Source organism: Pezoporus flaviventris, unplaced genomic scaffold (assembly GCF_033815535.1).
Source record: "Pezoporus flaviventris isolate CSIRO_AGI_PZ_B2104156 unplaced genomic scaffold, CSIRO_AGI_Pfla_v1 ptg000002l, whole genome shotgun sequence".
NCBI lineage: Eukaryota > Metazoa > Chordata > Aves > Psittaciformes > Psittacidae > Pezoporus > Pezoporus flaviventris.
In genome coordinates, this window is record NW_026892550.1 from 59,876,901 (window position 1) to 59,897,982 (window position 21,082).

The following is a 21,082-nucleotide window of genomic DNA, read 5'->3' on the forward strand; positions in this document are numbered from 1 at the left end:
ATGCAAATATTTTTTAATATTAAAATAGTTGGCAATCAGACTAGTTGGACAGTTACTTGCACAGTTTTCTAATGGAAAATAGGCGACAGATGTAGGCTGCCCCATTCAGTTGTCTTTCATTTGTAATAGAGTGTGGTCACTCTAAAGGAATGAATTTTAAAGAATGTGTTGCCATAGGAGCAACTACTGTGATGAAAAATAGTTAGGAAAATACAGCTATTAATGAAAAAATGGATGGTAACTGACAGACTTATGCTTTATGCATAATTGACCAAAAAAGGCTCAGGATAAAAATGGTAGAGGTACTCACAGCCAAAGTAGAATTGATTACTACCAGTCCCGTTATTGCAGCCTCCTTGTCCTGAGATTCTGATGACATAGAACCTGGATCTAAGTTATGATTTGTAAGAGAAAAAAGTATTTTCCACATTTCCTTGCTGCTTATTTTTAGCAACCCATTCTGCTCAAGTGTAAAAGTGTTTTATAAAAGGGATTGTTGATGATTTAGTTTCTGAGTTTTTATGTTACTGTTTTAGTCTTATAGCAGAAGCAGCTTTGTTGATGTCTGAATTTTGAACTACAGAAAGTTATTAGGCTAGACTTTAAACAGCATTTAAAATGTGCTGAAAATTAGAAGTCGTAGCCTTTATGTGTTTCAGAAATGGGTAAGTGACTTGAGGTGGGGTTCTTGACACTGTACAACTTTTGTGTGTGCACACTAAGGTATGGTATGACATGCACAGCCATTTTTAAACCATTTTTTTATTTCATTGAGTTGCTTGATCATCTGTGCATGGATTAAAATTGCATCATTTCTGTGTAACTGGAAACATCTTTGCTGCAACTTAATGAGCAAACAGAAGCTTTTTGTGGAGGACTAAGTCTAAAAAGCTTACATTAATTGTTAATCATTATTATTGGAGATGCTAATAACTTTAGAGGATATGCATGTGACAAAGGTTGGTTTTGCTTGTGAGAGCATTGTTGAGTCAGTCAAAAGCAAAATCATGAAACACTTGAGTGCCTGGGAATTCCTTTTTTTTTATTTATTTTTTTTTTTATGTAGAAAGATTTTAGTAGCATCTGCTTTCAAAACTAAGTTAATAGAAGAGTAACATGAAGGTATTATACCGCACCCTGTGTGTATGCTTGTATTGCACTATTGCTATCTCATAGAAGGTTTTCAGAAATCATATGGTGTACTACCATGCGGTGTCTCTCAGAATGTGAGCACAACCTCAGGTCAGTTTTCACTAGGTCCTGATATACCGTAAGTGACTATCCTAGATAGAAAAGATTGTATTGGTATGGGTGTGTGTACCATACTAGATGTCCTTCTGGAGTGCTGTCAAGTTTTATGCTATTGGATGGCCAAGTGGGCATTTTGGTGAGTCTGCAGAATTCTTAGGTGTTTTTTGTTTTTTTTTTTGCTTGTTTGTTTGGTGGTTTTTTGTTGTTTTTTTTTGTTTGTTTGTTTGTTTTGGTTTGTGGTTTGTTTTTTTTTTCCTTTTCTCTCCTGTTCTAAGGGTGTAAATGTATTCAGACTTCAGGCTTTAGGACCTTATAGACTTTTGTGGTTTTTTTGATGATTGAATAACATATCTGTAAAGTTCCACAAAGCAATTGTAAAACTTCCTTGCAACAGTAATATTCCAACACTTAGCACATTGAGCAGTCAGATTCCATAAAAGACAGCATGTATCCATGTAGAACATATCTCCTTTTGAAGTAAGAGAGTCTCTTACATGCTTGAGGAGTGCAGTTTATGAGGAGTGCAGGTAGCCAAGAAAGGTAAGCTTTCCCGTCTCAGAGTTCTCTGTTGTGGTAGTATTGGGAACATACATAATCTCTCCCTGTAGTACTTTATGAGAGATTTATGCCTAAACAACTGTTGTAAATGTCACCAGTAAAGCTTTTTCTGTATTTTGGCTAAAACTGACAATTTTTGGACATCATATTACTAACCCAGAACTTACCCATCTCTCATTTCCTTTGCATGCACATATTTTTCTGTGCTATTTTTTCCCTTTTCTTTTGTACCTTCTCCTTTTTGTTCATTGTAAGGAAAAACTTGACTCTTTACTTCATCATCTAAGCACTCAGCAGCCAGAAATCAGAAGATTTCTTACTTTGTGCCTTATAGTTTTCTTTTCCAGCATAACACTAAAAATCAGAATCTGTCATGTATTTGGCTGGAGCTCCTCCACTCAATGGTTTAGCACTTCATTCCTGACCCAGCAAAGTATGCAAGTATATATTTAACTTCCAGCATGGGATCCATTCCCTTGCTTGTTTTTACTAGGGTGTTCATCTTTTCAAAGTTAATCACATGTTTTTAAGTATTTTTAGTCCAGAAAGTGCTTAGCCAAAGGAAGAAAACTCTGTCTGAGACTTTGAATCTAGTGTGCACTGAAAACAGAAGAGTAGGCCTGCTATTCAGAGTCTTTATCCCCTTAGGTATTATGTCTAACTTCTACGCAATGTGTCCATCCAAGCTCCATCTACACTCTTCTTATGTTAAAGATCGGCAAAAAATTCAATTTAATAACTTGTTATAAATAAAGCCAAACCAGAAGGGAGTTTCTCAGAGAACGAGGAGTGTAAATTGCTGTATTGAACAGCATTTTGGCATTTAATAATACTGAAAAAATAATCAGGTGTGTGAGATAATAGTATAAAGCAAACAGGGTCCATGGATCTGCGTACAGAGATTATGATGCATAGGCAAGAAGGAAATTATTAGACTTCAGTTTTTCTTTCAGCTTGGGGGTGCATACTTTGGAAAAGAAACACAGTTGTAGTCAAGAAATTGAGGAGCTGTTCTTTTGCTGTGAGAAAAAGTATTTATAAAGACATGTTTTGGATAGACTTTTTATTTAACAGAAGAAGAACTAATGTGATCTAGTTGCTGGAATAAAAATCAGGATAAAGGCGGACAAGAAATAGTTGGGGTTGTTTTTTTTGTTTTGTTTTTGTTTGTTTGTTTTTTTTTTTAAGTGACACTAATTACCTAAGTTACTTTATTATAAAGGTTCTTTATAGGGAACATGGTGTAAAATATCATCAAATCTTAAGAAAACAAAATTAAAAAACCCAAAGTTGGGGCATATTTCTGAAAGCTATGCTGTAGGTCAAACAGAAGGTACAGATTTGATGGAGGAAATGAAATTATTTTCAGGAAAACATACATGATCAATTCTGTGTAGGAGGCCAGAGCAGGTACCAGAAAGGACCATTATGATCCTTTAAATCCATGAAGTGTATTGTTATCTAAGTGAGGAAAATGAGATTTTTCTAAACATCATTTTTATCTTCAGGAGAGACAAATGCTTTCTTCTAAAGTTAGCTGATCTAGTTATTACAGTTTGTAGCCACTTACATATGTACAAAATGTGTGGTTTGTAGTTTGGAGTTGAAATAGTACTTTTTCAAGAGTCAGATTCTTGTCCTTGTCTCAGCAGTGGTCTACTCATCTGAAAACAGTTGTTTCTATTGCAGGCAGCAAGCTACACTTAATGAATTTCTTTAAAATATTTTGTTTGCCTCAAATGGAAAAGTAGTAGCAGGGCATTGATGGTCTTACTATCAAACATACAGACAGAGACAGGTGGAGTCTTAGGTTAGATAAGTAAGTTCTAGGGGATAAAATTAACATTACATTAGAAGGCTTCCTGCGTGATATAGCCTTGTTGAACATGTTGAAATGTACTTTGGCTTATATGTGCAATGCAAACGAGTGATTTTATGTTCTGTAACTATTTTTTGTGTTAGCAACTGAAAATCTTAAAAAAACCACAAACAAACAAAACGCAAAAGCAACAACAAGCAGTTTAATAACAAATATTTTGAAAAACTAACCAGTGGAGCATGTGGTGGATTTATCTGGTGTATCTTTGAGTACTGCTGTGGAAATGTGCATCTTCTAAAACAGTGTTGTTCACGTATAGCCAGTTTTAACTTTATGAATCCCAGTGTAACTAATTAAAAGGGAAATGTTTTTAGTAACAATATGAGAACTCACAGAATAATTGGGTTGTAATTCAATCTGTCAGCTCCTCTGCCATTCATAAACTCAGGGTTTGTGAAGGCCTCAGAAATCTCAGATTGAATTATAGCTTTATTCTGTATATAACCTGGAACAATGTGTATCTTAGCATTTCATTTGTGAGACTGAGGTTGTTTTATAATCCTGAAAATATGACTTAAATGTATACTTACCATAAAATTTTGATTCTTACTTTTGGAGAAAAAACTATACTGCAGTGCAATTCACATTTTTTTTTATTTAAACTTTACATCAGTTACATTAGGGCTTTCACTGTGGATGTTTATATACATAAACTGCATGTTTATATTGTGTTGCTTGTATGTGAAAGATTTTCTTATATCTATATTTCAGGTAAAATGTCTGTCTAGTGTGTTTACATTTTAGTTAATACTTAGTTTGTTTTACTATTGAAATACAATTCTACTAGTTGCCAGAAAATTATTTTTCAACCTTATTTATACCATTTTCTTTAAACAATAGTCAGTTATGGAACAGAACTCAAAATATTTGTAAATATATCCTGTATTTACAGTTCTTCATTTTAGCACTTCATTCTTTCAAGGCAGTTCTTAAATATTCTCTGTCCTCAGGTTACTGAGTCAAACCATGAAGGACCATTTGGTAAGAGTGGCTAATGAAGCAGAATTTATCTTGAGCAGACAGAGAGCAGAGGATATTAACCGTCATGCTGACTTTGAGGTAAGAAATTAAATAGTAAAAACAACCAAAACACCAAAACATAACAAGCCCACTGTGTTTGAGGATTCCAGTGTATGATACAGGTTTTTCAGGTGCAGGAGGTTCCATCCTGAAAAGTACTTTGCATTCATAGGGTGTTTCGACAGTTTGCCTCTGACATGGATGGAAAAACAAGCTGTGCAGAGCAGCTCAGAACTTGTCAGAATCTGCAAACCATAGTTTGTAGGGAAGGAATTTTGTCATGCCAATGCTGTACTTTCGCATGAAGCAAATATCCCTATATGTGTTAAAGCTCCTTGGTGTCACAGTCAAGATGTAACTCTGGAAAATAAACCCTTACTGAAGAGAAATTAACTTTTTTCTTTGTATCATTTGCTGTTTCACTTAATCCATCTCTAAAAACATTTTCCTTATGTTTTACATGCCTTGGTGTGGTTTTGGTTTCATCCCACTTAAGGGATTCTAAAGTGAAATAATGGACTTTTTTTTTATAGACCGGTAATAAAAATACATGGGTTTTTTTTCTGAATCACTTTAGTCTTACCTCCGACTTTGGATCTCAGTTACATCACATATCTCCTTTCCCTGTGCTTTTGTGTTGCTTAAATGAAAATGAAGCTAAATCTTACTAAATTCACTAGTATTCTGCTTAAAGAGTACTTAGTCTTTCTTCTGACATATGATATTACTTGTGGTTTTGTTTTTAAAATGAAGCATTAAGAGATTGAAGGCACATTTGTGCTTAACGTATTTCTAAATTGTTTTACTCTTAAATCTTTGCTTGAAAAAATACTCCCCAAAGATGAAAGCATATTTGTCTTAGACAGTGCTTATGTTCTAAAGGTCATCTGTGTTGGCCCCAGGATTCAAGCTGTGCGTTGTTTAATAACATATCTGCACTTCATCTAGAGCTAGTTACCCCCTCCTGCAAATGGAGATGTTGTAAGATATCTACAGTACCATTTTACAATGGTGAAATAGCAGGCATGTTTCATTTATTACATCAAGGGTTTGGCGACGGTCCTGTGGAGATGAAAAGTGCATCTTTTTACTTCATTGCCTGATAATCATTGGAGTGGGACATTCTTGACATCTTTTGCTCTGGATTTATGCAGAAGCTCTGTGCATGACATGGCATTATTGATTAGATGAACAGCCCACTTTTATTCTTCAGATGCAAACTGTTCACAAAGGTGTGTGTGTATGTGGGAAATCTGTGTGAAGTAAAGGGTTCTGTCATGTAAATACGGGCTATCAATGGATTCAGTTGTTCACTGACATCTTCACTGTTAGCCTTATTTCAGTCTCAGGACACCTTTTATGATGTCTGGAAGAAATTTGTGCTGAGCATCAACTTACATTTTTTAATATAGCTCAGAGTTTTGCTGTGACAACCCTGTAGGATAAGAGTGGGCTGATACTTTTTTAAGTTGATGCTGTTTTGAATCTGTGCTATCTCAGTATGATGGCTCAAGGGGTTTAACTCATCAGGTTGAACTTAAACAGAAACTAGTGTACCAAAATAGCAGCAGTCTGTTTATCAAGTTTAGTTTTATTACTGCGTTGGAAAAACTTGTATCTAGCATCACTTCTGCAGGTACGCAAATTGATGATATACAACTACTGGATTCTAGCAAATGCTTAAATAACAAACCTAGTGTCTCATGAAGTTAGTGTTACTGATGTATGTGGCAGGCTTCAGTCAATGTTATGTTTCTTTTGTGCAAAGGGGAACCATTAGTCACATCCATTGAATTTGCAGATACCTCATCAGTAATCAGAAATTCCTGTGTACTGTTTTCCATCCATCCATGGTATGATCTCATTTTCACATGCCCTGTTAAGTGTGTCTTGCTTTAGTACAATGGTACTTTTTAGCTATAGTGTTCCTCATAGCCTTTTGAAGTGGTGCTTCAGACAATAGAAGACTTACCATTCTTCTATTGTGCCTGGAATTGGATCTGTCACTTGGCTAGCCTGGTGCTATTCCATTGTTTAATGGGAATTGGTGTCTGCCATGTTGGGCTGCTGCTATGCTGTGTATTGCAATTGGTAGGTATATTCCCGTTGTACCAATGGCTGTTGAGGTTTCGATGCCTTAATTTTTGGCCCTAACACTCATGTCATGACTCACTGGCATGACGAGAAGGACTAGGAAATAAGAGAAAAAGAACTCTCAAAACAATTGATACAGCCTTTGATGTGGTTCATTCTCCAGCTTGAGGACCTGTAAGAAAGCAGAGCAGCAGATGATGAACCCTGAGCTAAAAGTTGTTTTGTCTAGCCTGACTTGTGTGGTTTGGTCACAGGCTTTGCCACCTGAGCTATGGGAATAAAGGGCTGAGTGACTCTGTAAAGTCTGGTTGAGTGAGGGATAAAGATTCAGAGATAAGATTTCAGGTAAGAAATGGGGTAAGAGCTGTCACCCATTTTTTCATTTTCATTCAGACTTGCATTTCTGGTGTTTCAAGTGACATGTGAAATGTTCCATGGTAATATTTGGCCAGCAAAAATCCAACACCCAAATTTCTTTTTAAAGATCCGTAGTATGTTTACTGCTACCTGGTTTTAATTCTCCTGTTTCTAAAAGTCATGAAAAAGTTGAGCCTTTCAATGTATGTGTCAGATTTTGGACAGGTTGGCAGCCTGGTGACAGAGCAATCTGGTCTTATAAAGTTTTCTGTAGAACACTTTTTTTTTTTTTTTACTTCTTTTTTTTTAAAGCAAAGGCAGTTTTGAAGTAAAAGGCAAAATATCTTTTCATCATTTAAAACTGAACTCTAGTATTTGGGGGCACATAGAGGCAGGAGGAAACAATGGAATAGCTATACAAACTTCAAAATGAAGTTCTAGATTATATATTATTGCATAGTATTTGGTTATGAATGGGCTAAGGATGGTCACTGTAAGAGGGAGAAAAAAACCTAGAAAGATAGGTAGTACTATGAAAAACACTGCTGTGCGGGACAACTGCACTTTAGAAATTTGTCATGGGACATTTTAAAAGTTGCATAGGGTCCAGAGGGAAGGTACCCCTCCTGTTTGGTTCTTAATTCAGTGCAAGTACAGAACAGATGTTTTCCTTCCTTGACTGAGAAATGTCGACCTATCAATTCTGTCATAGTCAGGAGGAGGCAGAGAAGCAACAGTAATGTGGCACATACTGCCTTTGCTGCGTAACGGCTGATTGGGTCTCTCCTTGCTGTATCTCCATGTGGTGGTACCTTGCATTGGTTAGAACATGGAGAGGAAAGTATCTATTCCCTTTCCATAAAGTAGGATAGCCAAAAACAAAGGAAGGCGTCTAAAGCAGGAATGTTTTTTTTTGCGTATTGCTCCATTTTGTGCTGTAACTTTAGGTATGCGGAAAACTCTGAGTGCCTGCAATTTAAATTAAAAGGATTTGAAAAGAAATCTTTTTTCTCCTCCCTGTGTCTTCTTAAGGCAATTCTCTCTATTTTAGAAACTTCAAATACAGTGTCTTAAACAGAGCAAAATCAGCACATCCACTTCTGTATCTGGTAGCAAGAAGGGCATCTGTCTTCTTGGCTTGGCTGTTTTTCTTCCTTTGTGTTTGGAGTGTCTGTCTCCTTTTGCATTGCAGAGCCCTCCTTTGCCTTTGTAGTCCTGTACTTCGGAAACGTCTTCAAACTGGAGGTGCTCAGCTTCCCTCATGGGAGATGCAACCTCCCACCCTTTTCTAGGTGATTCTACCTTACAACTCAGCAGCCTGCAAAAGACAAAAAAAAAAGTTCACTTTGGTATCTGGCCACTCTTTTTTTTTCTCTTTTTTTTTTTTTTCTTTATAGGAGCTAATGTAAGTAAAATAAATTATGAGCCAAACCAGTTATGCTGTCTGTCTTCTAAGAATTGCTTTGGAGATGAAGGATCGGTTGTGAGATTTTTCTGTGGCTGAATAAAAAAAGTTAACCTATTTCTTGCTTTGTTCTGATCCTTTCTTCACCTATGGTTTCATTGCTACTTCTGTAAGTAATTACATCTATGAATGTAGACGTACAGGGAGGTCACAGTGAGACCCAAGACATATTTACCCATTTTACAATGTGATTAAGCAATATTCCACTCATTTCTCTAGTGAGGTGGCAGTGAAGCAAACATTTTTACAGTGAATGTGGAAATGTGAGCATTCGTAACTTAACTTATAACCCTTGTAACCTTAAATTTTGCCCAGTGTCTCTGGGATTGATATATATGGGTCTCTTAGGCATTTTTCAAAACCAAAATGTTTGGTAGAGCTGAAAATCCCAAAGAAGAACCTCTTTATGCCTGAATTCCATCAACTAGTTTCATGCTACCACCTAGACTGCTTTCTAGAAATGACCTTGAAAAATGTGGTGATTCGTACTGTGTCTTAGATTGTGTGCAGACTACTGTGGAGTTGGGCCTATGAGAATAATTGGATTTGGTGTGAGGAGGGGGAGGGAATTTTCTGCTCTAATTGACTTTATTTTATAATTTATTACAGGAGTGCCCATTTCCTTGGATATGCCTCCTGTCTTGCATAAATCTCCTTATATATTTATGTGTGAATATACATATTTATAGAATTCTAAATATGTAAACTTGCAAGTGTTTTAGACCTGCATTGTTCGAGCATTACAGTGTTTCATCTTTGTATTGAAGGTTTTGTTTGCTTTCTCATGGCACTATTGGATTTTGACCAAAATCTGTAATAGCATATCTTAATGCTTGTGTAAAGTATTTTTGATTGGTATCCTTCCAACAGCATTGGGTTTTATTTGCCTGGAATATTTACATGAAGGAATAGGAAAATGGAGGGAAAGGTGCTATGCAGAACTGTTCATAATGTTGCACTTTATAAGTGTGTGTAGAGGAGCAATGGACACTGCAACACAATTTTCAGAAAGCATTCTAAAATGGATGGACAAGGATTCTTCATTCTGAGTCTGTGAGGAAAACAGACACCGGAGTAATTTTTTTCAGTAAAATGTAGCTGCTGCTGTAATTTACTAACCTGCCTCCTCTAAGTGGCTGTTTTTAAAGATTGTGTGGTGTGATTCCCTTGAATTTCTGGTCTTATTTTTTCAAAGTGTAGTCATCCATAGAAATAGAAACTGCTGGCTTTGTTGTTATTGGCCATTTCTGTTGATTAACTGAGAATTTCACATGACTTTCCCTTTGCATTTGTTATAAATCATACTAGGCAGCTAACTTCTCTGCATGATTTCTCTTCAGTAATTAAATCTAGTATTTCCAGCTGCTGTAAAATTTGTTGCCCTTTTCTGCTCAGTTATGGTTTTGCATGCGAAAGACTCAGACTTCCTCACAGTTTTAATTCTTATTCAGTATCAATTTATAGGCTGTGTGTAATAAACTGAATGTTTTACTTCATGGCTCATGTGGAGAAAGGAATCTTAATACAAGTATTGCCTAGACACAGATAAGCTGCAAGGCTAAGCAAGTGTTCCAGTAGTGAATTGGATGTAGCTGTTTGCTTTTTGTTTTCTTGGCAGAAAACTGAATTCACTGATTCCATTGATTGATAATGTTGTGTGTTCTGAACCTCTTCCCCTTTGGTGTACTAAGCATTAAATATTAGAAGATGTTATTTGTGTCAGAGGAAGTAACTAAACAGTACTGCAAATCAGTTGTGTCAGGAATACCTGTAACTCAGAGAGAATGTTTGAGAGCCCTTGGAAGAATTAGGAAACGGTATTTGGTGTCTGTTGTTTCTGTAGGTGATAGTTACATTTACATGTAACATACAGTTACTGTGTGAAAGAAAGTTGTAATCCTTGACCGAGTCCCTGTTCTCCATATAATTTCCAGTTTTTAGTAAGAGCTGCTTATGTTACGGATCTCATGCATCAAGTTGTTTTGTTGTTTTTTTTTTTCTGTGGCTCTTGCAACATCCTTTTTGTATAAATTCTTATTCAATATACTTAACAGCAATGACCTTATTTATTAGAACAAAAGATTTCAGAATGCTTTCAATGGACATTCTGTCTAGTAGTGTGGGTTATCAGTAATGGGTCTTTACAGAGCATAGGAAGGTAATGGATAGCGCAAGTTGTAGGTGTCCTGTAATAATATAACCTAAAGTTATATATAGATTGCAAAAATGTAATATGGCAACACAAACTATGTTAGATGTACCCTCACAGAAAATAAGGCTTTACACATTTCATTATGAACGGGCTTAACTTTCTCAAATTTTAATTTTTAAATAACCACTGTCCTTTGTATTGGGCAGGTTAAGCAGTGTAGCACCATCTGTTGGTAGAAGGAAGAAAACTTCTTACTTAATTTCTAAACACTTTTTTTTTGATGTGTTTTAAGCTCTTCAACAGAGTGCCGAGCATAGAAGAAATTTTATTTCTTGTTTTCCATTGGAAGATTAACCCATTTTGTTTTGCTGCAATATGGTGATGAGTTGCAAACTGGGAAATTAAACTTCTTATATTCCTGAGGTGGCAATTTTTGGATTTGTTGTCTCATGTGAGGTAAAGGATACTGTAATGAGAAGTTCATTTTCTGGTTGAACATCGTAACATTTTCCCTGTGCTCTGGGAAGTGTTGGGGCAAAGTATTGCCTGACTGTGAAAGGACGAGTGAAAAATTGTAGTTTCTCTTTCACTGCGCTTAATAAGCAATGGGAGGAGAAGGTATGAAAACTAGCACTGGAATGCGGAGACATCTTTTTTTGTTATATCTCAAATTTAAATAAAAATAGTTTACAGGGCTGTGTCTAAGAGCTATCAAAAGATATAATAATATTGTTTATGAAGTATCTTAAAAATGACTAAATGACTGAATTGAAACAGCATAGAAGGAAGAAAATGGGATAATTAGAGAATGTAGAACAGCATTGTACGCTTCTGCTGTAACCTATCTTCCGCTAACCCGGGAACAGACATTCCTCTTTGAACTTATCTTTTTCTGTATCTTAACTTCTGTGTATGTGTATGGAAATCCATAATTGTAAGACTGACAGGCAGTTTGTGTTTGTTTCTGGTTTGTTTTTTTTGTTGTTGTTGTTTGTTTTGTGGTTTTGTTTATTTTTTTTTTATTATTATTTAGTTCACTTGCTAATTAAGTAGCAATAGAAAATCCAGAATTACAATTAGAGCATGCTTAGAGATTCATCAGCATAGATACGGTCATGTCTAAACAGCACTTTATTAGGATTGGTTTCTGTTCTTCTTTGTCTTTAATTTCAAGTTCTAAGTTTCAAACTTCTTATTAACATTGAAAGTGTAACTCTCAAAGTAAATACAGAGTAAGAAGTGAGTAAAATATCATAATCGTGGAATATCTCTTCCACCTTAATGACTTAAGTTACTTCTAAGAGGTCATGCAGTAGCAAAACAAGCACAGAAATTTGAATGTCTGATCTTATATTAATATGTGCAGGATTTACATAGTTAGGTTCCGCTTACTGCAGATAATTCTTTATGAATACTTACTGGTGACGGGAATTACTCAAATACTCAGATGAACATCTCTCAGTAGAATATTATAGAGCCATAGGTTCTGCTGGTTTGTGGAATAGGAAACAATTTGGCCATAAACTTTAATAACTGGAACTTTATTTAGAGCAGTTAAAATCCAAAATAATTTGTTAATAAAATCCACTTGGAAATTCTGTACCTTTTAAAATTAATTTACATTAATAATGTTCTTCTGTATCACAGATGAATAGTTTTCTGAGACTCAAGAGCATCTGTAGTGGGTTAGACCGAAAGTTCATCAAACTCACTGTTCTAACGGAGTTGAATGCTACATGCTGAAGGACAAGTAAAAGAGCAGTGCAGTTTTATAGGGGTTCTTTCTTGGCTATACCTGGATGGCGGGGATCATGATTTAGACAAAATTTGCAGTTTTTGATATGAATTTCACTTACTGTTTTATCTCCCAGTCACTGTGTTAGCATTTGTTCATGTTTGCTGTTTTTACAACCTTGAATTATTTAAAGCTATCAGCAAAATTTGGTGGTCTCATGTTCCAAGAGCTCTTTTTATCCTTTCATCTTCTATTAGCTCTACAGAGATACTTTAACAGGCTTACTGCTCCCGATTTGTTTGTAAAATAATTAATTACTGCCTTTTATGCTTTTATGCAAGTGTTCCTTAGACTCTTTTGGCCTGCTTCCTTCTGTTTTAAAAACTAACAAGCCTTAGTTGACATATTTTTCTGTTTTACTTCTTTGAACAAATTTCTTAAAGAATGCTATTTTCTTACAGGCTTCTTTCTCTGTAGCTTAACCATTCCAGCTTTTTCTGGTCTTTTAAAAAGGCTTTTGATGGATGGCATGCATTTCATTTGAACCCCTAATACACAGTTTTTGTGTTGTCTATAAAAACATTTTCCATGTTTTCCTGCATCTTTTTATGCTTGTAATATGAAAACTAAGATAGCTAGCTAAGAAATTTCTTGCTTCAGATCAGATACTTGCATCAGAAATATTGTTCTCACCTATTCACGAAAAATAAATCAGTAGTGTTTACCTTGTTTATTATTCATGTACAGACTTTTACGGTAGTTCATGCAAGGCAGTGATACTAAAATACAAAATACTCTTGACTGACGTAATACAGTGTACATAGAGTGTAAATTTCTAGCATTAACAAAGCAAACATCCTGTTGTGCTTGATTGGAGATTTTATTTTAAAATTCCCATCCAAAGATAGCTTGCATTACTTACGTACCTTTTTAACAACAGTGTTAGAAATTGTTCAGCTTTGAAGAAAAAACACAGGTGACAGGTCGCATCTCTCCTATGTGCTTTGCTGTAAGTTACTTTAACCTAAGTGAGAAAGACAATGTATTAAAATAATTCTGATATTGGTGTTGACAAGGTCACGAAAGTTCTGTGTGGTCTGAATACCCAAAGGTGTTTTTTCTCACTATTCTAGCTAGTAGGTTGGACTTAAAATTCTGCTCAGTTCTAAACTTTTTTCTAATATATTTATACTTATGTTCAGCACATATTTGTTATTATGTGATTATTATCTTTTGGCTTCACATGTGGTTTTCCTTTAGTTTTTCTTATTTTTACTTTTTTATCATTCATCGCGTCTCACTTCACTGCACTAGGCTTTTTTTCTTCTAAGGTGGTCTGTGCTCTAGGTCATCTTAGTAGTTCTATTCTCTGTTCTTGGATGATTGATTCCTACTGCAACATGGATGAGCAAGAGTAATCACATTATTGAGCCTATTATCTCAAACTGTGGATACTTAAGGAAGATTTTATTCAAAGGGCAAACATAGTAACACTTTCCAAGGCTGCTGATTTTTGCTTGCCAGAAATGATGTCCAGTTACTTTGTATCTCCTCAGGGATTTTTTTCCCCCCGTTTGCTCAGTAAAACAGACTTTTGCTTATAGTTAGACTGAGGTAACAACAAATTGTACTGGCATCTTGGTTTCATTCTTGTGTTGTAAAATGTCTTTTCCCTGGTAGTGAGTCAGATTGAACAGGAGACGTGAATCACATCCAGTATTTCTCGGAACACCTTCTGTTCATTATACTGTCGTAATTAATAGCTTAAATCTGGTACTGTTAATAGCTGATAACTACACACAACACCATCACGCATTTGCGGTTGGAGCTTACAGTTGGAAGGCTGACTCAAACAATTATAATGAAAGGTTTATTCCAATAGGTTCACAAAATCCTGCAGAAAGTCCCTTGCTTCATGGGGAAATACACACAGTCCTGGATTCCTTGTTTACTTAGAGTAGCTGTCACTCTCTTGGATGTCATACCAGCTGCTAGTGGTCCTAGCATGTAGTGTAGAAATTTGTATTGTATACCACCTAGCATGGTGGTGTACAAATTCAGCAGACCAGGGGAATTCTGAGTTGATCATATTTTGCAGGTTCAACAAGACTGCCAGTCCCTAGCATTTATCAGCTCTTGGAAAACTTTCACACGATTGTCTCTGCATGCACTCTCCATCTCTTTGACCTGCTTTTTCACTGTGACTCTCTCTCCATCTGATGTTATAAGAACTCACCTAGAAAGAGCCCTGTGTACCACATGATTTTAGAGAGTTCTCTTTTCCTTCCTGAATTGTAGAGACAATTCTTTTTTCCCCACCTTGAAAAATCCTGATGTTATGTAGTTATTTCTTCTGAGACAGTGATTCCAATTCTGAATCCTTCCAAAATGCTTCTCAGTTCTATCATATTTCCTAATAGAAGACCCAGAACTGCACACAGCATTCAGATGTGGACACACCAGGAGCTTATAAATACACAGTGTTTTATGTGGTGTTCTTTCCAGTGATTTCTAATTGTTTGATTCCTGTATGCTTGTTGATTATTCTGTACTGAGCTGATGGTTTCATAGAACTATGTCATTGATAATGCAATCTCATAATGATAAAAAGGAGTGAAGATAAAGTTGAACTCAGAGCCCATCATTTTATATCTAAAATTAGATTCTTTCCTACATTTCTTTTACCTACTCTGAAGTTCCTGTTCTATTACCATGATGACTTTCTCTTCCAAGCTTCTCCTCCAGTTCCTCACAGCTCCTTCATGATTATACAACCCTGAATAGCTTAGTACCAGCAGGGAACTTTGTCACTTCATTATACGCTCATTCTTCAGTTTTTTTTTTTATTTTGCATATACGTTGAACAGCCTGAAACAATCACAAACTGACAGGAATTGTACTAACTAGTGTTAGTTTGTCCAGAACCTTAGCTTGTATTTTATCACCTCTCCTTCCAGAAGTAGCTTTTGTGATTCTTGTCATTTTCCCTTCCTCTGGCTGCTTTCTGTATTGCTTTTCTTTTGTGATGTTGGTCTAGATAAGTCATTATGCCTTCCTAAAATGTGTCTTTTAAAGTCAAAGCAGTTTGCTTATGTGAGTAGAATATTTGCACTTACTGATGTTTTAAGAACTTTGATGAAATAAAAAGAGCATGCTTTGGTTATTATTATTTGTACAGTTAATATTTCCATTGAAGGTGAAAATATAAATGTCAAAACCATTCTGAAAAATGTCAATTACAGCATGAGAAGGTTGTTTTAGTTATTGTATATCAACAGAAGCCTGAAACTGCTGTTACACACTTTTTTGTTTCTGCTAAAACAGAATGATGAATCAAACAGTTTATAATAGCATTAACTTCCAGATAAAATATTTTCAACCAGTCTTTGTAATTCTAGAATTAGTGGAAACACTTGTGTCTTTAGATTCTTCCATCAAGGCACAGGAAAGTGAATTATTGAAAAGATAAAAATAAATTTGTTTGCCTTCTGTCAGAGTTCATATCCACAGCCAACCTTGATAGAAGACCAGAATGATTTAGACAAGTTTGCTTTGGAGATTCATAACATATGCTTGCTGGACAGAATTGAGTTATCTCTGCTCTGGAGAGTAAGTTATTGTAGCAGGAGCTGACAGAGATGAAGATAACTGAGGGAAATTCAATTACCTTTTAGTGTTTTCCTTCTAATAGGATTCTTAATGTGAAAAAGATCCTTAGATGATGTGCCTATGTTGCTTTGTGAGATTTGCTTTGATACCTGTATCCAGAATAAAGTGAACTCTTCTTTTCAGGCCTTCATTAAGGATGAAATGTGCATCTGATTGCTAAATGAGTGTTAACTTTCTATCCAGTGTATTGTCATTTGTAGCCCAGATGTATTTGGCAGTCTTTTGGCAGTAGTCTTGAATATTCTCTCAGATACAGTTTAATTTTTAAGTGTTGCTTTTATATAAGAAATCTGTTTGTAACAGGAATTGAAGAAAGAAATCACAAACCTGTAAAATATCCCCCTGTATTCTGGGTTTGTTTCTGCATGTTTGTTTTCTCATTTGGCTTTTCCTGGCAAAAGCATCTCAGTTGCAAATACTGCTTGTTGCTGACCTGAGTTCAGGCTGCTGGGTTAAAGCCGCATCTCATCATTCAGCGAAGTTCGTCAGTGGAGCCTGAAGTATTTGCAGTTTAGGTTTTCAGTATTACCTGCATTAGTCACATAGAGAATTTTTCTCTTTCATTTATTGGAATATTAATGGGGAGGAAGTTGTGCAACATACTGCATCTAGCATATAATACATCTAGTTTTTCTCATTCCAAAGAAAGCTTTAGCCGTTCATTGAGAATGCTCTGTTCTCAGTGCAAAATATAGTGACTGTGCTGAAATAAATACCTCCGTTAGTAATGGTTGAAAAGAGGCTGTAATTCTCTTTAAAGAAGGATCTTACAATTAAACGGAGAAGATTACCTTTATTTTGAAGTCTGTTTGGGATTCAGGGAGGGAGATGGTGGAAAACTGAAAAACCACGCCCAGCCAAGGTTGACATTCCCGATCTTCTATAAAGGTAACCTCTTTATTCTGAGTAGACCTACAACTTTTCAGGAGAGGGAACAAGACAGCACTAATCACAATTCTTAACTGAACTGACAGGTCCTTTCACATTGCCACTTGCATCTTGCTGCTTTGCAGTCCAGCTTTTCATCTTGACTTTCCTGTATTAGCTTTTAAATGGGAATAACTATAATAGGTTTTTTAAAAATCTCTTTGTTCCTACTTCATCTGATTCTGTAATAGCAATGTTTACAGAGTGAGTTCACCTACTGATTTTTCTCTTTGACTTAAATAGGAGAAAACTGAACCTTTGAGATGGTCATAGATCATGGAAAGGAAGATCTATAAGGCAGTTCAGTTGCTCTTCCAGTGATCACTGTTTCAGAGAAGGTCCCAAGTGACTTCAAGACTTCTGGATTTCACTGTTACTCTGAAGTCCTACCAGAAGTGGCAGATTTAATCCTTAAAAACCTCATAACATCCAGAAAAACAAATTGTTCTTACTGTTGTGTTCCACACTAGAAAGATTTCCTGATACATTCCTCTCCACTCCTTCTCCCCCCCCCCCCCCCCCCCCCCCCCCCCCTTTTCCCTGCTCACATTTCTAGGTCCCTGTTTTTAATTCACTTTTAAGAAAATGCATCTTCAAAGATTTCTGCATCTTAAAAGATTTAGCTATCTCCTGGTAGTAGAGCTTGGAAGGCAATGTTAGTGACTATAATGCTGAGCAGTGCAAGCACTTTGGTCATTGTTACACCTTTTTTTCATTTGTGCCCAACTGCCAGGATACTGTTGGCTTTGTTTTGTTTTTGTTTTGTCAAAAATTTGTTGGAATGAATTCTGGGTTTAAGTAGTAGTATCAAGGTTATGGCATAATGGATTTTGAGATGTTCGTGCTCCTTTCATCCTTCTACCAGCCTGACCTTGAGGAAACTTGAGATTTAAATTTCATCAAATTATCCTGAATTGTGTGTTGCTTGTAGAGCAATCTGAGATTCCGTCTTTCATGACTGATGTCAATTCTTGCCTTAGAAACATTTAAGGGAGGTGTCAGACAAAGTGCAAAATGCTCAGTTACTGTATAAACACTGTGACTATTGTGAAACAAGTTTTGACATAATGAAACAAATTCTGTTGTAACTTGGGACCAGACACGGTATACTGTCAGGGTGCCATGAGGGCCTGCAGTGTCCCACAGTGGGGTAAGTTGGGTACCCACTACAGCACCACAGCCTCCTGAGCAGGACTTCACCAAGCATCTCAACCTCCCACCCATCATGAGAAGAGCAGGGCAGCTGTGGGGGAGGGTGGCCAGGGCCAGGACAGGTGCCCAGTACAGGGTAGGGCCATAGGGCCAGGGGGCAGCCTGAGACTGGGAAGCCCACCTTCCCCATGGCTGGGGACCTGGGAAGGATCTTTGGTTTTGATTAGATATAAAGAAAAAAATCTTCACTCTGAGGATGGTGCAACACTGGAACAGGTTGCCCAGGGAAGCTATGGCTGCCCCATCCCTGAAAGTGTTCAAGGCCAGGTTGAACAGGGCTTTGAGTAATATGTGCAACATGCTTCTGCCCATGATGGGGGTTGGAACTAGATGATCTTCAAGGCCCCTTCCAACCTAAAACATTCTGTGGAAGCCGACACCAAGGTGGTGGACATTGCTAAGATGGGGGGGGGTGTTCACCCTGGCAGCTTCTCTCCACTGCCACCAGTAGGACAGGCTCATCAGATGTGCTTGCTATAAACTGGCCACCAAGCTGTGTGGTTTGGTTGATACGCTGGAGGGAAGGAATGCCATCCAGAGGGACCTTGACACGCTTGTGAGGGGGGCTGGTGCCAAGCTCATGAAGTTTAACCATGCCAAGTGCAAGGTCCTACACCTGAGTCAGAGCAATCCCAGGCACAGCTACAGGTTGGGCAGAGAAGAGATTCAGAGCAGAGCTGTCCTGTGGAGAAGGACTTGGGGGTGTTGGTCGATGAGAAAATGAACATGAGCCGGCTTCAGTGTGCGCTCGCAGCCCAGAAAGCCAACCGTATCCTGGGCTGCATCAAAAGGAGCGTGACCAGCAGGTCGAAGGAGGTGATCCTGCCCCTCTCCTCTGCTCTCGTGAGACCTCACCTGGAGTATTGTGTGCAGTTCTGGTGTCCTCAACATAAAAAGCACATGGAACTGTTGGAATGAGTCCAGAGGAGGGCCACGAGAATGATCAGGGGACTGAAGCACCTCCCATATGAAGATAGGCTGGGAAAGTTGGGGCCATTCAGCCTGGAGAAGAGAAGGCTGCGTGGAGACCTCATAGCAGCCTTCCAGTATCTGAAGGGGGCCTGTAGGGATGCTGGACAGGGACTCTTCTTTAGGGACTGTAGTGACAGGACAAGGGGTAACGGGTTGAAACTGAAACAGGGGAAATTTAGATTGGATATAAGGAGGAAATTCTTTCCTGTTAGGGTGGTGAGGCACTGGAATGGGTTGCCCAGGGAAGTTGTGAATGCTCCATCCCTGGCAGTGTTCAAGGCCAGGTTGGACAGAGCCTTGGGTGGCATGGTTTAGTGTGAGGTGTCCCTGCCCATGGCAGGGGGGTTAGAACTAGATTATCTTAAGGTCCTTTCTATCCCTGACTATTCTATGATTCTATTTGTGTTGCTTTTTTATCCTATGTATCTATAGTGCTCTAAACATAACAAGCTCCAAGTATTGAGTTTATTATTTTACACTGAATTAAAGTCAGTTAGTGAAATCTAGTTAAGTATGATTTGTGCAGTTGTACTGTGTGATCTGTTTTTTGCCATTACAGCAACATCCAGGAGTTCAGCTGTTTGTAACAAATGCTGATAACTGTTAGCGAGGTGTAGTGTGAAAACACCCTCATACCATTGAGCAAAACCAACCAGACAGAAAAACCTTGCCATTTTTAGAGCCGAAAGTTAACCTTTCAAGAGTGGTAGAACTTTTTCTGGGTAAGAAATGTTAATTAAAACCCAAACCTATTCATACCTATCTCATGCTGTTCTAAAAGTCTAAAATTGTGTTATGTAAGTGCATGGGAACCAATCACAAAGAAAAAAGCCTCGTACACTAGTTAGAATGAAATATAAAGCATAGACTACTGAAAAAAGGAGCAGAGAAAAATGAAGTTAAAATAATTTGCTTTTCATAGTTTGATGCTGTAAGAATTTTGACAGGAGGCTTTAAGTTAAGGCAGAGAGGTTAACTAAACCTGGGATTGTGACTGCTTAACATGTTACCAAAGTAAGTGGCAATGAAGGAAGGAATGCTTGTAAGGGTATCTGCTATAAAATGCCATATTTTAAGAATCCTTCCCATTTTCTTCTTTTTTTTTTTTGCAAATCTCTGCCATTTCATCATCATCTTAATCAAAACCTCCTGCTTTTAAAATACTTGGTCTCCAAAGAATAAGTCTTTCAAGTACCTTAGTTTACCATAAGGTGATGAGCAAGTTTGGCGTATAAGTTAGAAACTTGTGAATCAGCAGCACTGAGCTTAGTATTTTTATTTTATACACTTTTGAGTAAAATCCTATGTGTTTTATTTTTTTCCTCACAGATTCTCTGGTAGTAATTTGAAATTCTTTTGACAAAAAGAAAAAGCCCTTAATACTTTTTCTTAATAATAAGTTAAAATGTTTCTGCAGATACAGATGAAGCTGCAGTGACTTAATAGCAGAAACTAAAGGATTTTTTTATTCTGTGTATGGGAAGGAACTACATTGCCAGCAAACATGTTTGTCCTATTTAGCAGTGTTGCTCAAGGATATGTGCCAGTCAAGGTAATGATTCTCCATTTTGAGAGACTGTAAAGGTCCTGAACTGTCAGAAATCAAGGCCACTAAATTAACATTTGGAGCAAGCATGGTAGAAGCTGGTGAAGGACAGATGGGTTACCTTTGGTTGTGAGTTCATGTTCATGTCAGAATGTTTCACAGCTGAGGTTTCACCAAAGATTTGCCAGATATAGAACTGTAGAATGGTTTGGGTTTGAAGGGACCTTAAAGATCATCTAATTCCA

At 37.1% G+C, this 21,082-nt stretch overlaps 1 protein-coding gene across 1 annotated transcript in view; it reads left to right on the top strand.

The window, feature by feature from the left end:
- Positions 1-21,082, top strand: part of LRBA (LPS responsive beige-like anchor protein) — a 401,040-nt gene that overhangs the window by 132,825 nt on the left and 247,133 nt on the right. The window contains exon 36 of the mRNA XM_061440892.1: positions 4,639-4,747. Within this exon, the coding sequence (XP_061296876.1) occupies positions 4,639-4,747 (109 nt within the window). The remainder of the gene's footprint in view (positions 1-4,638; positions 4,748-21,082) is intronic.